The 25766-nt window shown below is 35.4% G+C and overlaps 1 protein-coding gene across 1 annotated transcript in view; it reads left to right on the top strand.

Moving 5' to 3' along the window:
• LOC101892155 (lachesin-like) overlaps positions 1-25766 on the top strand; it is a 38487-nt gene that overhangs the window by 3623 nt on the left and 9098 nt on the right. The window contains exons 2-7 of the mRNA XM_059119831.1: positions 6603-6709; positions 13066-13273; positions 13352-13513; positions 14266-14394; positions 21310-21400; positions 21573-21656. Coding sequence (XP_058975814.1) covers positions 6603-6709; positions 13066-13273; positions 13352-13513; positions 14266-14394; positions 21310-21400; positions 21573-21656 — 781 coding nt within the window. The remainder of the gene's footprint in view (positions 1-6602; positions 6710-13065; positions 13274-13351; positions 13514-14265; positions 14395-21309; positions 21401-21572; positions 21657-25766) is intronic.

Genomic DNA, 25766 nt, shown 5'->3' with positions numbered 1-25766 from the left:
CATCGGGTAATACTTAGTGGGTAAAATAAACCATAACATTTCTGTTAAATAAAAGTCAAAATTTCCATTAAACCGCGAAAATATTTAATCCCGGTAAAATCACGAATAGACGAACAGGTCAATCCTGACCGTTACGTAGATGCCGATATTTAATATATCGGCTATTTATAGCAAAATATGTACAATGCGTATATACAAAGGAAAGGGATGTTAGTTAGATTGCTTATATCTCAAAAATGGGTGGACCGATTTGACAATTTTTTTTTAATTCAGAATGCCCTCGTGGCACAAAAAAATAAAATCTCAAAAAAAAAACATAAAAAGATGACAATAATGATGTTTATATCTATTTTGTAGTATTTTGTGACATTTTTTAACTTTTTCATATTTTTATGGCATGCTATTTTTTCAAGGGTAGGTCTATTGTTTTTACAAATGTCCGCAATATATTTAGTGGTTGAAGTGGACCAACAACTAAAAATTTTCCTGATTTTGCAGCCGCTATTAAGGTCACAAATAGAAATCTAAGTACACAGTACACGAAATCTCGCATGAAGTTAGAGTTTAGGACAGCGGGTTGAATGAACCACTACTTTTTTATGAAAAAATACCAATATTTCTGAAAATAACTTACAGTCGAAATCCAAAAAACAAAAGCCGAACTTCTGTCTTTTTAATCTGATTTCGTTGAAGAATATAACCTAATGTCGTAGAGATTTGTCTAAATTTGACAATACAGTGGAACCTCTTGCATTTGGAGATGATCGCAAAAACTATAGGGGTTCAAATGAACCAAAAACAGAAAGAACCTGATCACACAATTGAAGCCAATCGAGACGGAATTTTGCCTGAGAAGAGAATTAACGACAGAGAAGAAGTCTAGCATTTTGGACGACAATTGGATTATATTTAGCTGTAAAATGGACCACAACAACTAACAACAGATGGAGTGCGCAATATTTTTCAATGTCACTGGACAAAAAGCTAAGGGTAATATCTGGGAAATGCTCTATGACATAATTTCAAAAGCAGAGTCTTCCAAAATGGATTTGGGCATAAAGGTGCTTCTAACATATTGTTGTGTTGTAGGGTATCACATGGTCGGCCCCGCACGTCTATAGCCTTTGCTTACTTGTTTTAATATAGCATTGAAAGTACTGAGTTAGTAATACCTTACATCGGTCGATACCAGTTTTGAAACTCATAATACTTGCAATTATTATTTATAGTGTTTCCATAGGTGGGGCCTAGTCTCCTTTACTCCTGATATGCCCTTGAAGGCTCTTCTGTGAAAACTCCCTGGAGTTTCGCTTAGAAATCTAATTTCAACTTATTTAATCAATTTAAGATCTATGTATTTAAAAATTACATATAGACTCCTCTATATACCGGAGATCCGTTTCTTCTACTTATTTTATTTTATTAAAACCTCTTAATTTTATTTATTTGTTACCAAAAACTGATATTACTACAGTCTATACAAGGAGGTAAAAGGCAAACTATAACAGACTTCTCTAAGGCTCTCTTTCTGCCTATAGAAAATCTCTTCGTTATGTTAAAAAGCTGGGTGTTCTTTTGTCTATTGACAGACATCTATAATGGATTTGCCATTTATTTTTAGTAAAAAATCTACCCTTCTTATCTCGAACATATGATAATATTTAATATCATGAAAAGTCAAATTTATTTCCTAAAACTGCACTCTTCACAAAGGTAACCTCTACTTGCAAGATAAATAAATTAAGTTTTACCTTATTTTTCATATATGCAGCCCTGAAAATATTTCCCCTAACAAGGCCACCAAAGAAGTGAAATAATCTTTTAAATTCTACCCACCATAAGACGTAAATTCTCAATATTATATGTATGTATATATGCATGCATATGTGGGCGAACCTAAACCAACACATGTGTGTGTCTTGTTGCTGCCTTCCAGTACCATAACATCTGATGAGTTAACATCTTTTTTTTTTTTCTTTAAAAAATAGAAGTAATAAAACTGAAACTGAAAATAAGAAAAAATAAGAAGCAGCAAAATAACAACAACCGAATTCTGTTGCGGTTTGGTGCGAACGTGAGTGTTGTTGTTGTGTACAGTTTCAGTTTTTTTTTATTACAAATTCCTTTATATTTTTCGATACTCACTGAGTAGATTGAAGTATAAATATTTAATTGGTGATTTGTGGTTTTGCCACAGACAAATTTATCCACAATGTGGGATTTCAGAGCTGTTTCCATTCGTTTGGTGTTACTTTGCAAAATGGAAATGTATTGTGAAATGGTATGGGAATGAGAGAGGTAGTTAAGGGGAGAGGGGCTTGGTTTATATTCTGTTGTTGTTTTAGTTTAGCACCTTGGGAATTCGAGTTGATGTTGTGAGATGGGTATTTTTCGTTTTGTTTTTTTTGTTTTTGGGTTTTTTGTATTCAAGGTTTTCACAATCCCAGTGAGAATAACAAATTGATCAACATGCGGTTATAAGTGGGTATGCCACCACCCGACACTGCATTGCCATTGAATGGACTAAAATGGTATTGAATTTATTTTTTGCTTTCAAATCGATTCACATTTTGCACTGAAATTAATTACAATAATTTAAGTTGATAAATATGGCAAAGAATTTTCCAATGAGATTGAAATCTTAATATTTTATTTGAAAAGCAAATTAAGGGGTAGGAATAATTGCAATTTTGCGCCAAGACTGAGCCACGATAAATAACCAGATAAAGATGTGGCAATCAATGAACCGAATAACCCATTACAGGGGAATGTAATCAAAATATCGTTAGCATTATCAATAAGGTAAGGAAATGTACTTTTATTATTACCAAGTAATAAGTATGGGCTGCATATTGTGGATCTGTTCCCATTACTTGGTAATGAGAGTTTTAACAAAAAAATAAACACAGAGAGTGCGAGATACTTTTAAATCCTAAACCTTATAGCTTTAGAGGATATAAAATTTTATATGACCAGAATGTGCATTCCCGAAATAATAATTTGGAATCACATTTCTTTCGAAGGTAATTGTAGACATTTGAAGTCCATGCAGCTATGACCATCTTTCCATCCTTTTGTCTGGTGGTCAATATAACTTTCAGAGAGAGGGAGAGTATGATTTGATTCCAACATGCAGGGTTATAACTCTATCACCTTAAAAAAAATAAATAAATAAATAAAATAAAATATCAAATAAATAATAAAAATAATAAATAAATAACTAAAAAAATAAATAAATATATAAAAAATTAATTAATAAAAAAAAAATCATAAAAAATTTCCAAACATCAGTCCACTTTTTCTGATAGATCTTCAAATATTTGATATTTTATTTATTTATTTTTTTTTTTTTTTGTTTTTTGAACAATTTCTCCGAATTTGTCCAATTTTAAGTATTCTCGAAAAATTCTTGGATTTTTTATTATTTTTTGGCTAAAATTCGGGGTTTTATGCCCCCATTCATAGCTAGTGAGCTGAACATATCGCAATATCCATTCGGCAAATATTGAAAGATGAGCTCGGGGTAAAGCCATTGCAATTCAAAAAAGTGCAAGAACTTACACCGCAACATAATGAAAATAGACTCAAAGGAGCTAAAGAGTTGCTTCGCTCTTCCGAAAGTGGTGAACTGCCGAATTTGGTTTTCTCCGATGACTTGGTTTTCTCTCGTTGTCCAGCAGTTGGTAAACAACAAAATGATCGTGTTTAATTGCCAAAGAGGTCAGCTGAAAATGTGCACCTTCGGTGAGCCACCAGAACTCAAGCGCCGGCCATGGTCATGGTGTGGGCGGCCATAACACCCGATGGTCGCTCTCTTCTCGTATTAATCGACCGTGGCATCAGAATAAATGCCGAATATTATCGCGAAAATATTCAGGAGGATATATTAAAGCCTTGAGCACACAAACATTCTGGCCGCAAACCTTGGACAATCCAACAGGACTCAGCACCAAAAAAAACAAAATAAAAAAAATGCCATTTGACTTTGTTGCACTTTTTTATCTCACCATGTATAATTCTTATAAAACACGAAATAATCATCCGATCCTGTTCAAATTGCATATATCCTTAAATTTGTGCAAATGCATGATTTGGTGTGAAGATGGGATATGTCGCTGCACTCAATTTGCTACCTCCCCCACAGAGGGGTCAACATTTTGAACATTTAGAACGCGAAATGAGCATTCGATTATTTTCAAACTAACCACATCTAAATATTTTTAGCAACACCAGATTTGCTGGGAAGATAGAATGTGCCGGTCCCCTCTTTCTGGGTATGACTTCCCCCACAACGGGTCAAAATTTGTATACCCTCCACTATACTTAGTATAAATAGTGTATGAAGTTTGTCATCGAAATAATAATTTAAGATCTAACAAAGTACATAAATTCTTGATCAGCTTAAAATTCTAAGACGATTAAGCCCTGCCCATCCGTCCGTCTGTTGTAATCACGCTTGAGTCAAAAGGAATTAAGATAGGAAGCTAAAATTTTGCAAAGATCAGTCTTAGTCTGCAGGCAGGTTAATTTCGAAGATGGACTATATCGGCCCACGAAATCGTATAGCCCCATAAACATAGTCTGAAAAGCCACACAAGGAGTTCCTTCTGAGTACTTTCTTCCTGGAAGAGTCTATATAGCTCCACAATATCGTATTTGGTATTTTGATGATTTTCGGGACCTTATTCACCGGAATTATTTAAAATTTCGTATTTTAAGTTCTTAGTAGGTACTACAGCCTAAGAAGAATTGTGTATGCAGGCCCATCTCTTGTATTGCCCCCATATGACGGTATCCCCCGATATTCGGTATTTTGATGATTTTAGAGGAATTATTCACCGGAATTGTTTCAAATTTCGTATTAGAAGTTCCTAATGGGTACTATAGACTATTACAGAAAATGTCGTATTCAGCCCACGTCTTCGTCTAGCCCCCATACATAGGGGTAACTCGCTATATTCGGTATTTTGATGATTTTAGCGACATTATTCACCAAAATTGTTTCAAATTCCGTACTTTAACTTCAGTCTTTGACAGAAAATTGTCTATGAAGGTCCAGGTCTTCGAATAGCCCCTATAGTCGGTAGTTTGACGATATTAGGTAAAATATTCACCGGAGTTGTTTCAAAATTCGTAGTTAAAGTTCCTAAACGGTACTACAGCCTTAGACAGAAAATGCAGGTCCACGTTTTAGTGTAGCACCCATATGATGATACCTCCCTATTTTCGGTACTTTGATGATTGTAGCAACATTATTCACCTGATTTTTTTTAAGTTTCGTATTTGAATATTGTAATGGCCTATGACAAAATTTACTTATGGAAGCTCACGTCTTCGAATAATGTAACGGCGACTTCGTACATTCGGTATTTTTAGTATTTTTTTTAACAGAATTTGTAGAGAATTTAATTTTATGAAAATTCTTTCCAAATGGTAGATATCATATTTTATATTCGGTATTATCGGCGGCTTTTTATATTCGGATTTTATTTATTTTTTAAATTTCCAAATTATTTCTAAATGGTAGAAATTTCAAAGTTCGGTCCGACCTTTCTGCTTTTTTAATTGTTAAAATTTATATCCCGCATGAAATGTCACGCATCCTAATATTTCTATTTATACAAGTCCTGACGTAAAAATAATATATATCAGCCTACTACTTCTTGTGCCACCTCTCACACAAAATTTCACAATTTTAACTAATTATATCTTTCGAAACATGACAGCGACTACATATTTCGATCCACCAGACATCTGATACCAATATGAAATTTATCGGCTCATTCCCCACAAGAGGTTAAAATGATGATTAACAATTATTCAAAAAAAAAAAAAAATAAATAAATAAATAAATGGATAAAATATTGGAATTGGTTATATAAACCTGATTTTCTTCAAATTGTGCACATCCAAATATCTATATCAGTAGCAGATGAAGTGGAATGCTTTGGTCTCATGAATATTTCAAAAATTATCACATGCCTCATATAAAGTGAAGGTTTCATATGAGAGGTGTATAATATTGGCTCACTTCTTCGGAATCTCCTCCATAAAGGGTCAACATTTTGATTATTAAAACATATTTTATAAACCGGCATAGGCTGAAGGTATGCAGCTGTCGGCATTACCGACTGATTCCATTGAACTTGTTTTTAATATTTTTTTCAGCAGCTGTGTGCCGAGAAGTAGTGTTTTTTTTAATATATTTTTTTTAAGATCCTTCCACATTTTTTCAACTACCAACCAATTAAATTATTGTAATTTGGAAATTACAATTTCAATTATGTTATATTAATAATATATTTATTACATTTTTTCCTTTGGCCGTTCACATTTATCACGGAAATCTCCATAGAATTAGAATGACATTTGCAATTTCTTGAGTGCTAGGATATTCATTACGCCAGCGACTTCTCTTGGCCAAAATTTATTTCTCAATTCGAACATAATTCGGAACGTGTTTGTTTTCTACAAGTTGACCACACACACATACCCCTACATATCTCTAAAATTAATTACATCTCTTTACTGTTTTATCCCTTCTGCTTCCATAATATTTTGCCTTTCTATTTATTTTGTCTGTTTGGCTCATTTCTTTGCAGTTATGATGAATGAACCTCGCTTTGCCCAACCAATACCAAATGTAACAGTGGCCGTGGGACGTGATGCCAATTTACCCTGTGTTGTGGAGCATTTGGGCGGCTATAAGGTAAGAAGAAGAAGAAGCAGCAGCTAAGCATCCCACCACAGATGCCTTCATCATCACCGAATGGATATCCATCTGGAAAAAGGGCTACTTTCGCATGAATTACAAAACGTTAGTTTAATGACCTCTGCAATATGCCAGTCATCAAAATGAATTATCCTATCATTTGTTTATTGTAAAACAAGGCAACAGACATACGTACATACATCTAGACGAACATTTATTTTTTTGTGTTTTGTTTTTAAATGAAACATTAAAACCCCAAAGCAATAAATCTATACATGAGAAGAGTTATTGCAACTATTAAAACGGGGTCGGTATACTTTGAATGAAAAAGGTATTAGGGATTTTTAAATATTCTTTTTTTGCAACACCTACTTTAATATGTAATATATTATATTACAAGGGTTTGTTTTTAGAAGCCTACAAGTCATAATGAAGAGATTAGTAAAGCAGGAAAAAACATGTTTAAATGTGGAAAACATAGTACTCCCAGTAAAATTGAGAGATAAGTTAGTAAGGAGGTTGTAAAAAGCCGTTAAATGGGTTCATAAGAAAGTTTGGTGTAGCTCTTAGACTGCGGAACACGTCAAATATGTAAAATCGATATGCCGAGCAGAGTGTAAGTCTGGGACCTAGCTGTGAACAATAACTTAACTTTGACCATGGCTAAAAATATGTTATACATCTGAATTTCTCCAATACAAAATTTCATCTATTTTCTATTACCCGATAACCATCCCATGCTTACTTCCGCGTCGATTGGTCTATATAATCTCGACCTTTAGAGCAACTGCAAAATCAGGGAATTTTTCAGTTTTTGATCCATTTCAACCCCGAAACATAACAATAGGCTACTATTCTGACCATAACCCAACCTCCATTCAAAATTTCGTGAGATCATAATTGCGTGATTACAAATTAAAATGGACAGCCGAACAGACATACATAGCTAGATCGACTCAGCTCAGCGAGGTAGGAAGATCCATATTGACTTTCCATATGGGAAAACAATATTTCGAGGTGTTACATAATTTTTGGCCCAACCAAACTTTTAATACCCCCAACACATAGTATTGTAGGCTATAAATATTTATTGGAGGAATAGTTATACCAGAAAGAGATTCACCAAGTGGAAAATTTGCATGAATATGAAGAAATTAATCCAATTTGGGTTAATATTACATATATGGTGGATAATAACTGTAAAATCGGATAAAGATGTATATCGTAAGTACATAAAAATCTGAACCGATCTCGATAAAATTTGACAGTGGTATTTTCAAGCAGTTGTTGATGCCCCGTATCAAATATCATTGTTGTGGACATGAAACATATATAAGGAAGCTATAGCTATATCTGAACCGATTTTCACCAAAATTTAAAGCACTTCTTTTAGGCTGAATTTCGCCGGAATTAGTCTATTTGGTGCACAAAAAAACCTGAAATCGGACACATATATATGTGAAAGCTATATACAAATCAGAACCGAACTTGACAAAATTTTAAGCACACATTAAAGAGCTGTATCTAATATCTGGTACCAAATATCATTCTTGTGGAGTGCATATTACGAATGTGAGGAACCTAAACACCAAATCGGATGAAACATATATATGGAAGCTATAGCTATATCTGAAATGATTTTCACCAAATTTGATGTACTTGCTTCTAGACTGAATTCGGTCGTATGTGCCAAAAATCAGGTCATTTGGACTGATATGAGTCATTTAGTGCACAAATAACCCAAAACTGGTTGAAGATATGTAGGGGTGCTATATAAAAATTTGAACCAATTCTCACCAATTTCAAAAGCGTTCGATCTTGGAGCAAAGAAATATGGTTTGAGACATTTCATTTAAATCGGATAATAAATTAATGTGATCTGTATTTGGTTAACAAAAATATATGGGCGGACAGACGGGCTGAAATGCCCTGAAAGTGATTCCATGACATGACTCAGAAAGGGATTCCATGAAGATCCTCAAAAGTAACTATGAGTCTATCTTGCTTCCTTCCCCCTTCCCCTTACCAGTATGTGGTGTAGGGTATAAAAAATCAGCTAAGTCCGGCCTCCACCAATTGGACATTTTCAAAAGCTTCCACTGAAAAAATGTTGCTCATATTGCTAGGTACGTGTATTTGAAGGCTATACGTAATCGAAGACATGTACAGCCAATTATAAACCAGGAAAATCGAACTCCAAATGAAAAATTTGAAATACCGAATACAGGAAGGGATAATCATTATATGGTTGACATAAGAAAATCTGAGAATCTGATCCGAATAATCGAAAGTGGTACCCATTATGAGCTCAAAATGCCAAATTTGAAAAAATTCTGGTAAAATTTTTGACACAAATCATCAAAATACCGAATATCAGTATGTATAGTTATTTGGGGTCTGTACCAAAACTTGGACAGTTCTATGCAAGGATATGTCCTACATACTGTTAAAATAAACCATCAATTTACAGTTATAGGGAGACTGTACAAAAACCTGGTCCTATTGGCCCATTTTCAATACCAAACATTTTATGGACGAGCATATATGTTGCCCACTTACTTCATTCCGTTCGAAATCTAGAGTGATTGCCACAGATGCACACACGGACGAACGGTCCAAAATGGTTACAAACATCAAGGATCAGCTATGAGATTGGTTACTTCCTTCATTTTATATGAGATATGTGGTAATTTTTAGAAAAATCGCTACGACAGATAAAAGTATTAAAAATTGTGACGTTTGTGGCTGAGGTACCAGAAGGGGTAAACAGATATATATAATCTTCATAAAAGATCTTGAGTCAGCAAAAATGTTTGTATGTGTGAAATTTGAAGAGAGCTTATTTCGCTTTCTCTGAGCGTTTTATTTTTCAATATCTTGAGCCCTATTTAGGAGAGGTACCAGAGGAAATGGTCCCATCACTACCATATTTATAACAAATATTGAGTTGATGGAAATATTGAGATGTACCAGGTCTGAATGGAATTGGCTGTGAATGTCACGTTTTATGGGCTTCATGGATATTCAAAAGCATAGATCCTTTGTGGGGGAGGTACCAGAAGGAGTGGACAGATATATTCCATCTTCACAGCAGATCTTGTGTTAGTAGAAATATTGCGATGTGTGAAATATTAAGAGAACCGAATGCTTATTTCGGACTTTATAATCGTTTTGCTTATTCAAAATTTGGAACTTTTGTGGGGGAGGTACCAGAAGGAATGACCCGATTTCTACCATCTTTATAACAGATTTTGTGTTGATAGAAATATTGAGATGTAGCAAGTCTGAATGCAATCGGACGTCAATACCACAAGGAGTGGGCCGATGAAATTCATCTTAACACCGGACCTTGGGACAATAAAAATTTTTGATCTGTGTAGTTTGGAGACAATCGGACTCTTACATTACATTTTATAAGATTTATAATTATTCAAAATGTTGACCATTTGTAATGGAGGTACTTGAGTGAGTGGACCGATATTATCTATTTTGACCTAGCACTGTTGCAAATATTACGATTTGCAAAGATGGAGCAAAATCCGATTATCCTTTCTCTTTCTGTGCAGTAAAACATTAATTATTATTTTTTATTTTTTTTGAAGGACATTCCCAGAAGGTGTGGACTGATATTGCCCATCGATCGAAATCGATCTAAGTTTGATAATAATATTAGGATATACAAAGTTTGGACCATATCGTATACTCATTTCGAGAGTTATCGTACACACCAGCCAGACTGACAGAAAGACGGACGGACATCGCTAGATCGACTGCAAATTTTCTGAAATGGATTTGGAGCAAAGAGAACTAGGGTCTAAAATTGTTATTTCGATGAGGCACGTTTTGGTCGTATCAAATGATGTATATATCTTATATATTCTTTAGCTATATGACTGAGGGTATAATAAAGAAGATCATGCTGTGAAAACGCTGCAGTAATTAATTTTACGGCTTTTAAAGACAATAATCCTACTTTTAAAGACAATAATCCTACAATTTCTAATTGATTAATCTATTTTTTGAAATTTCTTAGTTTTAATATATTTAACATCGAATTCCATATTTTCGATGACGTCGAATGTTGTTTCAAAATTTTTAGAAACTAAGGGTAAAATTGTCTATTGGGCCCACGCGCTCTTAAAGACCTCATATAAATATAGCTCCTGATATTTGGTATTTTGGTGATGTTAGGCACATTTTTGGTTAACCAATGTAGATTTTTCAGCTTTTCAGTAACTAACCTTCTGGAATAGTCCCTATATTTGGTATGTTAATGATGTTGACTGCCTTTCTACCGATTTTTTTGCAAGTTGCTTTAACGATTCATAGGTGGCAAACAGTTGGCTTTGTTACTGACATTTGTGATTCTAAATGGATATGTTCCTTCGACATAATATAAAACTGCTTAAATACTGAATTTTGACACTTATATACGCATTTTCAAAATATGTATGTTCCAAATGGTATAGAGTGTTAAAGGTTTTGACAGATCGAAGATAACTGTAGCAGAGAACGATAATTGACTTAAGCTTACGAGAACTTCGATGTACTATCTAGACAGGGAAATGTTATTCTTAACGTCTATGCACGATATATACCCACCATGTCTGGGTGGGTATATATCGTGCATGAACCATGTCTGGGTGTATATTTTTCTTAACCAGTAAAAAAATTAACTATTTCTTTACAACAATTTCCACTTAACTTGGTTTCCAGATCTAATACACAGGCTCCTGTGGCTTCTCCACAGTTTGGCTGTGATTACATACCAGTCATCCATAGAAATATATTTTGGTACGTTTCTGCTATTTATTTCAAAACATGGTTTCGTTTGGCTAGAGTAACGAAAAAAATTTTTTATAACAGAAATGCATTTCATTGAGATAGCAAGACGAGTCTTTCTTGCGGAATTTACATTTATTTCTCAGGGAATTCAAAGATAGGACTTACATTTATTCTATTGCTCTAAACAAAGCTACAAGTCTTCTGCCCACACTGTAATGGATCGCTCTGGAGTTCCAACCCAATGGTCTAGGGATGATAGACAAAAAACCAGGCTGTTAGTAGAATATGGTAAAGGCGTTTACGTCACATTCTAGCTCTTCTGTCTGCCTCTTGCGCTGACTGTATGATTCTATAATTATTTGCCCTCTTATAAGGCTTTGCCACGTGTTGCATCATGGGGCAGAAGGAGTTTTTACAACAAAACTACATGTGATCCTCATCTAATGGTAGTGGTTCTGTTTTTTTTTTTTTTTTGTAAAGCAGATTCCATACGACGGGTGTCTAACCCCCAGGAACAGAAACTACAGTTGTCCACTTCTAAAAACTTCTTGTACAGGTGTTGATTTGTAGACAAAAAGCAAAGCTGTGATTTTTGTTGTTACAACTTAGGATATTCGTACTCCATGTTTTTCTTCGGAATTAATTTATTTTTCTAGAATTTTTTTTTAATTTTTTTAAGGGCAAAGAGGCTTTTGTCTGAGAATATTTAGTCATTTATCTAGTTGGGAGAGTTATGTTTTCGTAGTCCCTAACAACATATGAGAAAATTATTATATCCCCCTGATAGGGTTCTTTCTTAGTAATATTCCTAGAATTCCTAGCAAATCTTGATTGAAATATACGTTTGTGGGGATTAAAAATTCTCACCAATAAGTAATGGCGGAATTCTTTGGCTCATTGCTTTTTTAGAACTGTTTCGATCCGTCCCAATCTATTCTAGTCATGTACTCATTACAAATTCCTTTCATATCAAGATAGATATTAGTAACTACTTGTAATATGCCCATTAAGTGGTACTTTTTGGCCATTAACCTTCTCATGTCTTTGTGGAGTTCCTCTTGACTACTTATCAGGTTGTTGCGACAAACCACTTCACCTGAACTGTAGTACTTCTCATGGTATTATTAGAGAATAAATTTGTAACAATATTTCCATTTGTATTCCCATATTGTTTTCGGTGTCCCCTTTTAACTCCGTTGGTTGAAGTTCCTTTTTGTTTAGCTATCATTTGCAACTCTTTGAGGCGAACAAAAGTAGAAGAAATAGTTTTCTTTTTCTTATCCTTAGCTATCCAGCAATACAAAGGACAACGATTTCCCTCCCCCTACTCTCCACCACCGCAGTATCAAAGAGAGAATAAGGGCAATATAAATATCTTTGTAGAATATTTGTTTCTTGTTTAATGTTCACTTGACAATTTGCATTCCTGGTATTGAGGAGAAGAAGTTGTTTTTTCTTTATCCGACCTTAGCATCTTTTGTGTCTGGCAACATATTGAAATGTGTTTTTTTTTTTGTTCTGCTTCTTTTCTTTTTCTTCCATTCTTTTTTTCTTACTGTCACCGCCAGGTTGCTTGGATACATATTGACAGACAAATGATTTTGACAATACATCGCCATGTTATCTCGAGGATACCACGTTACAGCATTACCTACGACAATGCCAACACATGGCTGCTGCATGTGAACCAGGCGCACCAGGACGATCGTGGCTACTACATGTGCCAGGTGAATACAAATCCCATGATAAGTCAAGTGGGCTATCTGCAGGTAGTCGGTAAGTATCTTCTATGCTATATTTTTTTGAAGAGTTCCTTCTTATTCCCTACCTTTTTGGGGTCTCCATTGTTTTTAGTGCCACCCAATATATTGGACATTGAGAGCACTCCATCCTCGGTGGCCGTAAGGGAAAACCAAAATATCAACATGACTTGCAGGGCAGATGGCTTTCCGGCTCCAAAAATAATATGGCGGCGAGAAGATGGCGAAGAAATTGCAGTCGAAAAGAAAAAGAAAGGTAATTCAACGATAATCCCTGCTACAACCGAACGAAACCTCTAACCTTAGGTTGTGTTTTTTTTTTTTTCATTTTCTTGTCTCTTTTCCGATTCTCTTGTTGACTCTTAAACTGTCTATTTAATCTCTGCTGGAATTGATAACCATACCTACATCGACCCTTTGAACCTAAACAATGGCGTACCAAAAAAACGTAACTACTACAAACACAATCTCCGTAATCTCTTGCATGGAATATGGTACCTACTTCTGCCATGCTGGATGGATGAATCTATTACACAACAATGCACACAATTCATCCCCATGCCTTGGCAATGCAATGGCATGACATCGCCTCGTCGTCTCAAAATCACCATCGTCACCACGGATGTCTCTGTTTTTTTTTTTTTTTTGTCTTTGTCCTGCAAAAAAAACAAATTCCTCTGCTGCTTCTTCAAACAACACAATATGCCATCAATTTACATGTTGTTGTTTTTGTTGTCGTTGTTGTTGATGCTGCTCTTCTTGGGTTTATTGTTGTTGTTGAAAATACTGCAACATCACAAAACAAAAATCCAAAAACAACAAAAAACTACATGAACAATGGAATGAAAATTGTTGTCCTGGCAAACTATCATCAATGAATGTCCGGTATATTGTCGGATTTCTTTTTTGCTGCTGTTTTTGTATCGGCTGTGCAACCATTCTGGGTCCTTATCCTTTGTTATAACCCATGCAAATATTTTATTGCCAAAATTTTGTCGCTGCTCTCAGTTTTGGTCTACGACGGTGAAGTCCTGCCGCTGACCAAAGTGAGTCGCAACGAAATGGGTGCTTATCTCTGCATCGCCACCAACGGTGTACCACCTTCGGTATCAAAGCGTATAATACTGGATGTCGAGTGTAAGTAATAGATTAATGACTTTTAACTTGTGGTGGTTGTCTCTCACACACCGACATACATACATATATCCTTTCAATGGTGATTTATTCATTTGTCCATTTGACATAGTAGTGGGGTGGGGGGAAGGGGATGAGAGTGCGAAGATGTGAGACGAAAAGTGGAAAGATGCACCTAAGGATTGTTGATGTTGTCATTTTTATGGCCTCTTAAAAGACAAATGTTCTGTCAAATAGTTCCAAAACACTCATCCATACAATGCATCAATGTCGATGACCAGTCGTATGTGTAGACCTAGGTGTGGTGGTGGATAGCCCATCACTTAGCGATGTGGAAAATACAAAGCTATGTCGCCTACAGCATAATCTGTGTATTCAGGAGATTAAATACGAAACAATTGTCCACTGACTTTTGTTATGCCAGATATAGATTTGCGTTTTATTCGATTTTTAAGGTGGCCATATTTATTGCAATTTATTTTTAGGCTGCAAAAAGCAACACTGTGCTACAAATTTCAATCATTACGGGGAAAATCCAGCAAATTATGAAAGCAGAGTTAAAATAAAAATACAAGTGTAGCGGCTTTTTTTCAAAGTTTACATCGCAAAGTAACCTTAAAAGAGGGGACAAGTTCCCCGCTTTTCAACATTTTTGCCAATTTTTGGATTAAGATTCATACGTGCAATTTAGGTACAGGGTTGCCCATATTCGACGGACCTTTGGGCCCATTCCAATCGACGAGGCTTGTCCGCAGGCAACATTCTTTGCGTCAATTGAATTTTGTACGGGAACAAATGCAAATCAATGCGAATAATCCGTTGTAAAGTAGACCGAGCCATGCCCAACTGCTGAGAACGGCGTTTTTGGGATGTTCGTGGGGACCTCTCAACACTGGCTCGTACGACAGCGATATTCTCGGCCGATCGCCTGTTCGACCTTTATATGGCCTCTTCGGATTAGAAAGAGCCTTACCAGTCGAAAATTTTTCGTATAAACGCTTAATGGTGTTCTTAGAAGGCGCCCTTCTCACATTTTTTAATGTTTTAAAAGCACGTTGAGTTTTCACAATTGACTTCTTCTGTTGAATGTAAATTTCAACTATTTCAGAGCGCTCGCGTGGCGTGTATTGGTTCATGGTAAAAATCTGCTTGGACTGACGCTTCACACGCGGTATGTCATTAAGCGATGTGACATCTCTGTCAAAAGTTATGGCGTTGCCAGATGGGTCCGTCGAAAATGGGCAACCCTGTATATATTATCTTAGGCAATATTGCGGATAGAAATACAAGAAATATTTAGGACAAAAATGTCAACTTTCCAGTTTATAAAAAAGGGTTTTTGTGGTCCTTGTTTTATGAAATGGGTGAAACTCCCTTTAGACGGGATTGTAGAAAGACAACATACTCCACAAAGTTTGTTGTGATAAAATTCTATTACAGGATGATATAAAAAAACTGCAACCAACTTCAGACAGCTTTCATTTCTAAGCCAATCGTCCGACAGCTTTTAAAATCATTCCAGTGACAGCTCATTATATTGTTTACAAGTGCACAGACGGATTTTGGTGAGAATTCTCCAGAAAAAATGTATTCCTGATGGAATTCAAGCGTGATAGTGTGATTTCTGTATATTTGGCCGGAAAACAACAAGTGGCTATCGTTAGAGCACTTCAGCATTTAAATGTAAATAAATCGTTTGTGTCTCGTACCATTGCTCGTAACCGTGATACTTATAGTATAGCTCGACATCAAGGAAGTGAACGGAAGAAAACAGCAACATCAGCAGAAATGGTTCGAAAAGTAAAGAAGCGACTTGATCGACACCCGCTTTGCAGTGGCCGAATGACTCTATGGCTCGTGAGCTGAACATATCGCAATATTTCATTCGGTAAATATTGAAAAATGAGCTCGGGGTAAAGCCATTGCAATTCCAAAAAGTGCAAGAACTTATAACGAAACAGAAAGAAAATAGACTCAAAAGAGCTAAAGAGTTGGTTTTCTCCGATGGGAAAACATTCGTTGTCCAGCAGTTTGTAAACAAACAAAATGATCGTGTTTACTTGCCAAAGATTCCAGCTGAAAATGTGCACCTTCGGTTGGCCACCAGTACTCAAGTGCCGGCCATGGTGATGGTGTGGGCCGCCATAACAGCCGAAGGTCGCTCTCCGCTCGTATTAATTGACTGGCATCAGTATAAATGCAGAATATTATCGCCAACATATTCTGAAGGGTATATTAAAGCCGTGGGCACGCCAACATTTTGTCCGCAGACCATGGACAGAACTCAACATCATCGCACTCAGCACGCGTCACCCAAGAATTGTTACAAAACGAGGTTTCTCGCTTCATTTCCAGCGCACAGTGGCCACCAAAATCTCCGAATGCCAATCCGTTGGACAATTGTGTCTGGAGTATTTTGGAAAGCAAGGTTGGCACTAAAAAATACCAAAGTATTGATCACCTCAAGCAAGCGCTTCGCCGGGAATGGACCAAAATACCGCAGCACAACATTTCAGCAGCGTGTGACGATTTCATTGGCCGTTTGAAGGCCATAAGTCGTGCCAGAGCTGACAAATTCAAAAAAAATCTAAACTTGTTCTAAAATTTGTTCCCATTTCCGACAAGTTTTGCTTTCATTCAATAACATTAAAAAAACGTAAAAATCATGGTGTGTGACTTTGTTGCAGGTTTTTTATAGTACCCTGTATATTCTTGGTCAACATAAAATTCTATCGAGTTTAAGATGCCCGTCCGTCTGTGGAAACCCATCTAGCTTCCGAACGAATTGAAGTAGATTGATAACATTATACTCAAATGTGTGTTTGGTCTGCAGGATTTTTGGTAATGAAACTGGTTCAGGTTAAGGTATAGCCCCCATATGACGGTACCTCACTTTATTGGGTATTTTGATGATTTTAGCGACATTATTCATCGGAAATGTTTAAAATTTGGTATTTGAAGTTCGTAATGGGTACTTCAGCCTACGACAGAAAATTGTTTGTGCAGGTCCACGTCTTCGTATAGCCCCCATATAACGTTACCTGCCGAAATTCGGTATGTTGATGATTTCAGCGACATTATTCACTGGAATTGTTTCAAATTTGGTATTTCAAGTTCGTAATGGATACTACAGCCTACGATAGAAAATTGTCTTTTCAGGTCACGTCTTCATATAGCCCCAATATAACGATACTTCCCGATATTCGGAATATTGATGAATATTATGCACCAGAATTATTTACAATTTGGTATTTGAAGTTCGTAATGGGTGCTACAGCCTACAACAGAACATAGTCGATGCAGGTCCACGTCTTCGTATAGCCCCCATATATCGGTACCTCCTGACATTCGATATTTTGATGATTTTAGAGGCATTATTAAACGGAAATGTTTCAAATTTGGTATTTGTTCGTAATGGGTACTACAGCCTATGACAGAAATTTATCTGTGCAAGTTCACGTTTTCGTCTAGCCCTCTTAAAACGGTACCTCCAGATATTCGGTATTTTGATAATTTAAGCGACTTTATTCAACGGAAATGTTTCACATTTTGGTATTTGAAGTTCTTAATGGGTACTACAGCCTATGACAGAAAATTGTCTGTGCAGGTCCACGTCTTCGTGCACCACCAATTCAAGCTTCGCATTTAAATATTGTAACGGTTTATGACAAAAGTTGGCTATGCAGGACCACATCGTCGTATAGACCATAATATATCGGCTACATTCGGTATTTTTAAGATTTTAACAGAATTTTTAACGGATTTTATTTTTTTTGTACCCAGGCAAAGGAAACGAGATAAACCCATAGTTCCTTTTGATGATCTGCATAGAATCACTTTCTGAGTTGATTTATCCGTCTGTCCGTCCGTCTATATATATATATATATATATATATATATATATATATATACTAGCTGAACCCGGTGCGCTTCGCTACCCCTTTTGATTTTAAATGCATTCAAAATTTTATTTACGAATATATGTTGGTTAAAAAAAAACAAATTTTATAATTAAAAAAAAAAAATTATTGGACTACTTTAATGCGTAAATATACAAAACCATTAGAAAAACAATAACATGACATACATACACGAAGGGTTTGTCCTTCTGATTTATTTATTTCATAGCAAATACCAAGCGTGCAGTAAACTGCAATCTTTTGAAGTTGAGTGGCATTTCTGTTGCAATTAATGAATTCGAGATAGCAACATACTTCGCCGTAATAAGCGTATTTCAAATTAATTGTTGTGTTGTTTTTTAGTGTTAGCCTAAGGCGTTGTGGGTCAATGGTTCTTATTAAAATCATATCCCAATCTGATCCGATTTAAATATAATTTTAAAAAAAATACTTTTACACCAAATTCCGCCACACCTTTCATATTTCATTGAAATTGGTGCGTCAAATACGTGAAATCGGCCGAGAATATATATATGGGAGCTATATCCAAATCTTAACTAATTTCCAATTAATTTGTCACATTTATTATTGTAACCACACATATGTTAGCTATACCCAAACCTCAACTGATTTCAATAAAATTTGACAATTTTTTCTGGTGCCAGATTTCGTCTTTCTCGCTTTGGGTGCATCAAATATGTGAAATCGGCTGAGTATATATATGGGAGCTATAATTAAATCTGAGCGTATTTGAAAATAATTTGTCAAATTTATTTTTGTACCAAATTTAGCCACTCATGCCGAATTTCATTGGAATCGGAAATACGTATCGTGTTTTGTGCATCAAATATGTGAAATCGGCGGAAGATATATATGGGACCTATATCCAAATCTGAACCGATTTTAATATAATTTGACTAATTTATTTTCTAATCAAAATGCCGTTACATATTCCAAATTTCTTTGGAATCGAACATACATATCGTGCATGGTGCATAAAATACATGAAATCGGTCGAAAATATATATGAGAGCTATATCCAAATCTGAACCGATTTTACTATAATTTGACAAATGTATATTCGTTTTAATTCCCCTACAGATTCCAAATTTCATTGAAATTGGGGATACATAGCGTGTTTGGTGCATCAAATGCTTGAAATCGGCCGAAAATATATATGGGAGCTATATCCAAATCTGAACCGATTTCAATATAATTTGACAAATTTATTTTCGGATCAAATCCCGTCACATATTCCAAATTTCATTGGAATCGAACATTCATATTGTGTTTGAGGCATCAAATGAACGAAATCGGTCGAAAATATATATGGGAGCTATATCCAAATCTGAACCGATTACAATATAATTTAGCAAACTTATTTTTGTTCCAAATTCCGTTACACATTCCAAATTTGTATACTGTATCTTTAACCGATCAATAGATATGTGCATATAAAATCTAAATTTTTGGGAGGTACCTCCGATTCTGATGCTATATCTCCAGTTCCAAGTGGAAATTCAAAAATGTATATAGCCTATGTTACTTTCAGGCGATGTTGCAGTATATGTGGAAATTTTCAGAAAAATCTATTCAGCAGTTTTCGAGTCCACAAATTACAAACAAACAAACAAACAAACAAACAAACGTACAAACATTTTCCTCTTTTATAGATATAGAAGAAGATATATATATATATATATATATATATATATATATATATATATATATATATATATATATATATATATCTTTATCTGATTTCAAATTAATTTTGCACCAAATGGGCAATACAAGTCCGAATTTAAAAGATACAAATGCTTTGGCATATTTAGGCTTTTGAACTTTAAATTATAATTATAATCATAGCGTCTATGATTGAATTCTCCCATAAAAACTGTTAATTTTTATGTGGATCTCAACTAAATTAGTCAAGTGGTGTAGGGTATCATAAAATCGGCCCCGCCCGACTTTAGGACTTTCTCTACTGGTTTTTATTTTATTTTTATTTTTTATTTATTTATTTATTTTTTTTGAAAATTGTCAAAATCATTCCAAATGGTACAGGGTATTCAAAGATCGACCCGGTCGAACTTACAGCTTTTTTATATATATAAAAAATATATACCAAAAAACTTAAGTGTTCTTCTTGAATTTTTGTGTATTTTTGATGTTAAATATGTAGTCTCCCAGTTTCTTAATTTTAAAATTTACCAATTGTTTTAAAGAGAATCCATTACTTGCTACCAATTTCTCCGCCATCCACTTTTCAATATGCCAAATTATCAATTATTTTACAATGTCATGGTACAATGGGAAAACTGTTGTGTACCACTCTCCATATTTGACTGTGCCGCACAGAAAATCCAGGATTTGAAACAAGAGTCACGTACTAAAAATCATTCGAAGAATTACACTTCATTTTACTTCAAGGTGTTGTTTGCCGAAACAAAGTAACAGTTGGAAAAGTTTGACTAAAAAAAACAGGCGGAGGGAATTTTGTTGGAGTTTACGTTCTCTCTTCCAAACTTAAAAAAGTATTAAAGTCTTTGGTGTTGATGCTTGACAATAACATGGATCCGAAAGTAAAATTTTGAAGGTGTTTTCTTGTAAATTTTGAAATGGCAAAAAAATCTAATTGGTTATTCAATACACGTGGTTGTTGTTGTTTTAGACACCACAAAATTTTGTTGCATATTTTTTGTTCTGTTTGTGAACAAAGCCATTTTAAGCTTTGCACGTAAATATTGGAGGATTCTTTATTTTCCATGAAATGAAAAACGTCTGGGGATTTTCTATTTTCCTTTTACACGTTTTTGCTGTTCTCACTCTCGTGATGGGTAGGCACCACCACCACCACCATACACCACACACACACTAGACAAGATGTTTATAATGTTTTCTCTGCTTTTTTTTTTTCTTCCTTTCAAATTTATTATTGTTCTCCTTTTCCTTCATTCACCTTACCATCATCAATATTTTGCCTCAACACACACACACCCACCTTTGGCCATAATAGTTTCTCCAATGATTTGGGTTCCGAATCAACTTGTTGGAGCTCCAGCTGGCACTGATGTTACCATTGATTGCCATACGGAAGCACATCCCAAGTAAGTTGACATTTATTAAGCCTATTGCGTGTTCTCGAGGAGGCGAGAGACGTAAATGTCCTCCCTACTCATGCAAACTGAGGAGAGGAATGGAAAGTTTTTAATTATTTAACAATTTTATATTCTTTCTCGTTTTCTCGTACCTTGTGTCACCCCCAAACCTAACATCTAGAGCCATAATCTATTGGGTTTACAATTCGGTTATGGTCCTGCCAAGTAAGAAGTATAAAACCGACTATACGGAGAATTCCTACAGGTAAGTCACAATCATTTCAATTTACTATTCAAAAGTGTGCTTAACTTATGTTTGGGGCGGTGACGAGGAGAGGGTATGCATGACATGTGTGTGTGACAGGCATAAAGACGGACGAAGCCATTTAACTAAATAGAAGAGGACAAATATTAAATATGTCTTAAGTCAACTACAGCCATTCGTACGAACATTAGTTGCTAATATTCTCCTATGGATTTTAAACTAATAAACAAAAGTCATTTTATCAAAAGTTGACAAAACTTGTCCCAAGAGTTTGAAGTTGATGTATGAAAGAGGCTTGAGTACCAGGTACAGTATGCGGGAAATTGAATTATGATTTAGGGTAACGATGCATGAGATTTTAATTACAATCGTCATTATACCCGGTGCTAGGTCATAATCCTCACGGACATATCCCCATTCTATTATGGGGTTACGACCTTTTTTTCGGTCATAGAATAGAATGAGAATTACGTCGCAAAAATGGGTTATAATCCCCAAAAAATAGCGGACATAATAATCAGGATTATGTCCAAAATGACATAAACCCCTATATGGGGTAGTTACTTTTAACCTGATTACGCCAAAGTAAATTTCCCATTTCAAATTTCAGGTTTTTAGTTCCAACCGCTAACATAATACAAAATGGTACCAAATGTAGTACATATGCGTACTTTTCGTACACTTATAGTGCGAATTTGCGAAAACCCCATGGTACATCTAGCACTCACTCCATCCGTCACCCTCATTACAAATTAAAGAGTTCTAGCTGTACTGCTTCCTCCATATTTAGCATATCTAGTACCATATTTGGTACCTTTAGCATACCGTTATAATACGAATTTCCAAAAACCCAGCCTTATCTGACTCCTTCGGATAAATTTTCAAGATTCCAGCCAGTCTGTCAATTTCTGTGCTCTTTTATTAATATAGATTAAGAAAAAATTGTACACAAGTCAGATTTTTGGGCCCCAGGACAAACTCCATTAATTGATTGTTGGAAATCTGTCCAAATTAAGTTATATATACACCAGGTGACGATTTTTAAACGCCATTCTGGCTTATGATGTGACTGGAGGTAAAGAGAAGGCTTGAAGGGAATATACTTTTTTTTAGTAGATCCTACACTTATATGAAAATTTCAGCTTTAAAACTACTAAGGATGCTAATTTCGAAAACACATATTTTTTTAATACGTACCGTCTAAACTTCTCGCTTTTTATACTCTCAGACATATGGCTAGAGAGGGTATATATTATTTGATAGTCAAAACGTGCCTAGTCGAAATAACTCTTTTAGACTCTAGGTCTCTTTGGACCAAATCGGTTTCAGGGCATTTGGAGTCGATCAAGAGTTGTCCGTCCGTCTGTCTGTCTGGCTGGCTGGTGCGCACGATAACTCTCGAGGGAAATATCCGATTTGGTCCAAACTTGGTACATCAGAATATTATTATTAAACTTATATCGTATTCGTAGATGGACAATATCGGTCCAGTAGTTCTGGTAACTCCTCCACAGAAAGAGAAATATACTTCAATTTTGCTCCAACTTTGCAAATCCTACGTCACTAAGTCAGGTGCGAAAATTGGCAAGAATTATGATTATTCCAAATGTGCTTGATATATTCGATATATTCCATCTTCGGTCCACTCCTTCTGGTACATCGCCGACAAAGTGTCAAAAATTTGAATATAAATGAAGCTCAAACAAGTAAAAAAGCAGTAAGTTCGGCCGGGCCGATCTTTGAATACCCTGCACCATTTGGAACGAATTAGAAATTTTTCAAAAAATAAAATCCATTAAAAATTCTGTTAAAATCAGTACCGATATATGGGGGATATACGATATTGTGGACCTATATAGACAATTCTCTTTCAGGGGTTAAAGTGCTCACAAAGAACTCCTTGTGTGGATTTTCAGACAATACCATAGGAAAATATGGCTAAAATCATCAAAATACCGAATAACGGCGGTACCGTTATATGGGGGATATACGATATCGTTAACCTATATATGTCAGGGGGTAAACTGCTCACAAAGAACAATTACAATTTCGGACAATTCCGTTGAAAAATGTAACTAAAATCATCAAAATAGCGAATATCGGGGGTACCGTTATATGGGGACTATACGATATCGTGGACCTATATAGATAATTCTCTTCCAAGGGATAAAGTACCCACAAGGAACTTCTTGTGTGGATTTTCAGACCATTTCATTAGAAAATGTGGCTAAAATCATCAAAATACCTAAGAAAGGGGGGGTACCGTTATATGGGGGATATACGATATTGTGGACTGATATTGCCCATCTTCGAACTTGACCTGCCTGCAGACCAAAGAGGGATCTGTGCATTTTTAGATTTCTATCTTAATTCGTTTAGACTGTAGCGTGATTACAACAGACGGACAGACGGACGGACATGGCTAAATCGTCTTAGAATTTTACGCTGATCAAGAATATATACTTTGTTGGATCTAAAATGATTATTTCGATGAGTTACAAACGGAATGACGAACTTAATATACCCTAAATACTATGTATGGTGGAGGGTATAAAAACACGAAATTAACATCCGATTCCATTCAGACTTGGTACATCTCAATATTTCCAGCAACACAATATCTGTTTTAAAAATGGTAGAGATAGGACCATTTCTTCTGGTACCACCCCCACAATGAGTCAAAACTATGAATAATCAAAACGATCATAAAATCCGAAATAATTATCCAGTTCTCTTCAAATAAGATCTGCTGTGAATATATCGGCGCCCTCCTTCCGGTAGCTTCTACACAAAAAGTCAATATTTTGAATGCCCATGAAGCTCATAAGTCGCGAAATTAACATCTGATCCCATTCAGACTTGGTACTTCTCAACACTTCCATCAACACAAGATCTGGTATTAAGATGGAAGAGATCGGACTATTTATTCTGGTACCTCCCCCATAAAGGGACGAGAGTGGGAATATTTATAACTCATGGCTGGGGGTAAACATCTGTCGGCAATATAAACTTATACTATTTAACTTTTTTATATGTCTATCAAGCATCGCTTCAGCTCTGACCTCTTCTATTCTAGGTTTTAGAATTTTTAAGGTCAAATACCAAGGGAGCATCAAGAGGTTGACACTGCTTAAATATAACTTTATTGATATTTGCTAATTTATTACAATATAATAATAGAACCTAAAGATTTGAATTAATGGGTATTAATCCAATGACCTTTGGCTGTTCATCCACTCTATCAAAGTCTATTATAGTGTGAATTTTATAAGTATGTATGCATCAGCAACAACAACGACAAAAACAATATGCATCAAATGTGAATTGATAACTTTGATATCACACATGAAGAGAAAGACAGACTCAGAATCCTATGTCTTTATAATTTCGGCTTCAGCAATTTTCTTGTGTGTACAAACACACGCACGCACACACACACCTATATACTCGTACGTTTGTATCTATGTGTCGAACAACGGTAAAACATTATTTATGGCAAATAGTCTAGAGTCGAACAAAAACTGTCAAAGATGTCTTAAGAGACTTTTAAAAGTTTACTTTTTATACCCTACAACACTATGTGTTGGGGGTATTATAAGTTTGATTGGGCCAAAAATTATGTAACACCACGAAATATTGGTTTCCCACATAGGAAAGTATATATGGATCATCCTAGCTCGCCGAGCTGAGTCGATCTAGCTATGTATGTCCGTCCGTCCGTCTGTCCGTCTGTCCGTCTGTCCATGTTAATTTGTAATCACTCTACAGGTCGCAATTATGGCCCGATCTTCACGAAATTTGGAATGGAGGTCGGGGTTGGGCCAGAATAGAACCCTATTTCTTTTTGAGATGATCGCCAAATGTTTAGGGGTTGAAATGGACCAAATACTGAAAAAATGTCGGATTTTGCAGTAGCTATACAGGTCGCAATTATAGACCAATCGACGCGGAATTTCGCATGTAGCTAGAGTTTAGGACGGGGAAGAAGCCTACCAATTTGGGTGGTCATCGGATAATATTTAGCGGGTAAAATAGACCATATATTTTGTGTTGAAAAAATTCAACATTTTTCATTAAACCGCGAATATTTTAAATCCCGGCGAAATCACA

This window comes from Musca domestica, unplaced genomic scaffold, assembly GCF_030504385.1.
Source record: "Musca domestica strain aabys unplaced genomic scaffold, Musca_domestica.polishedcontigs.V.1.1 15, whole genome shotgun sequence".
Taxonomy (NCBI): Eukaryota; Metazoa; Arthropoda; class Insecta; order Diptera; family Muscidae; genus Musca; species Musca domestica.
The sequence above is the reverse complement of the archived record's forward strand: the minus strand, read 5'-3'. Positions and strand labels throughout refer to the sequence as shown.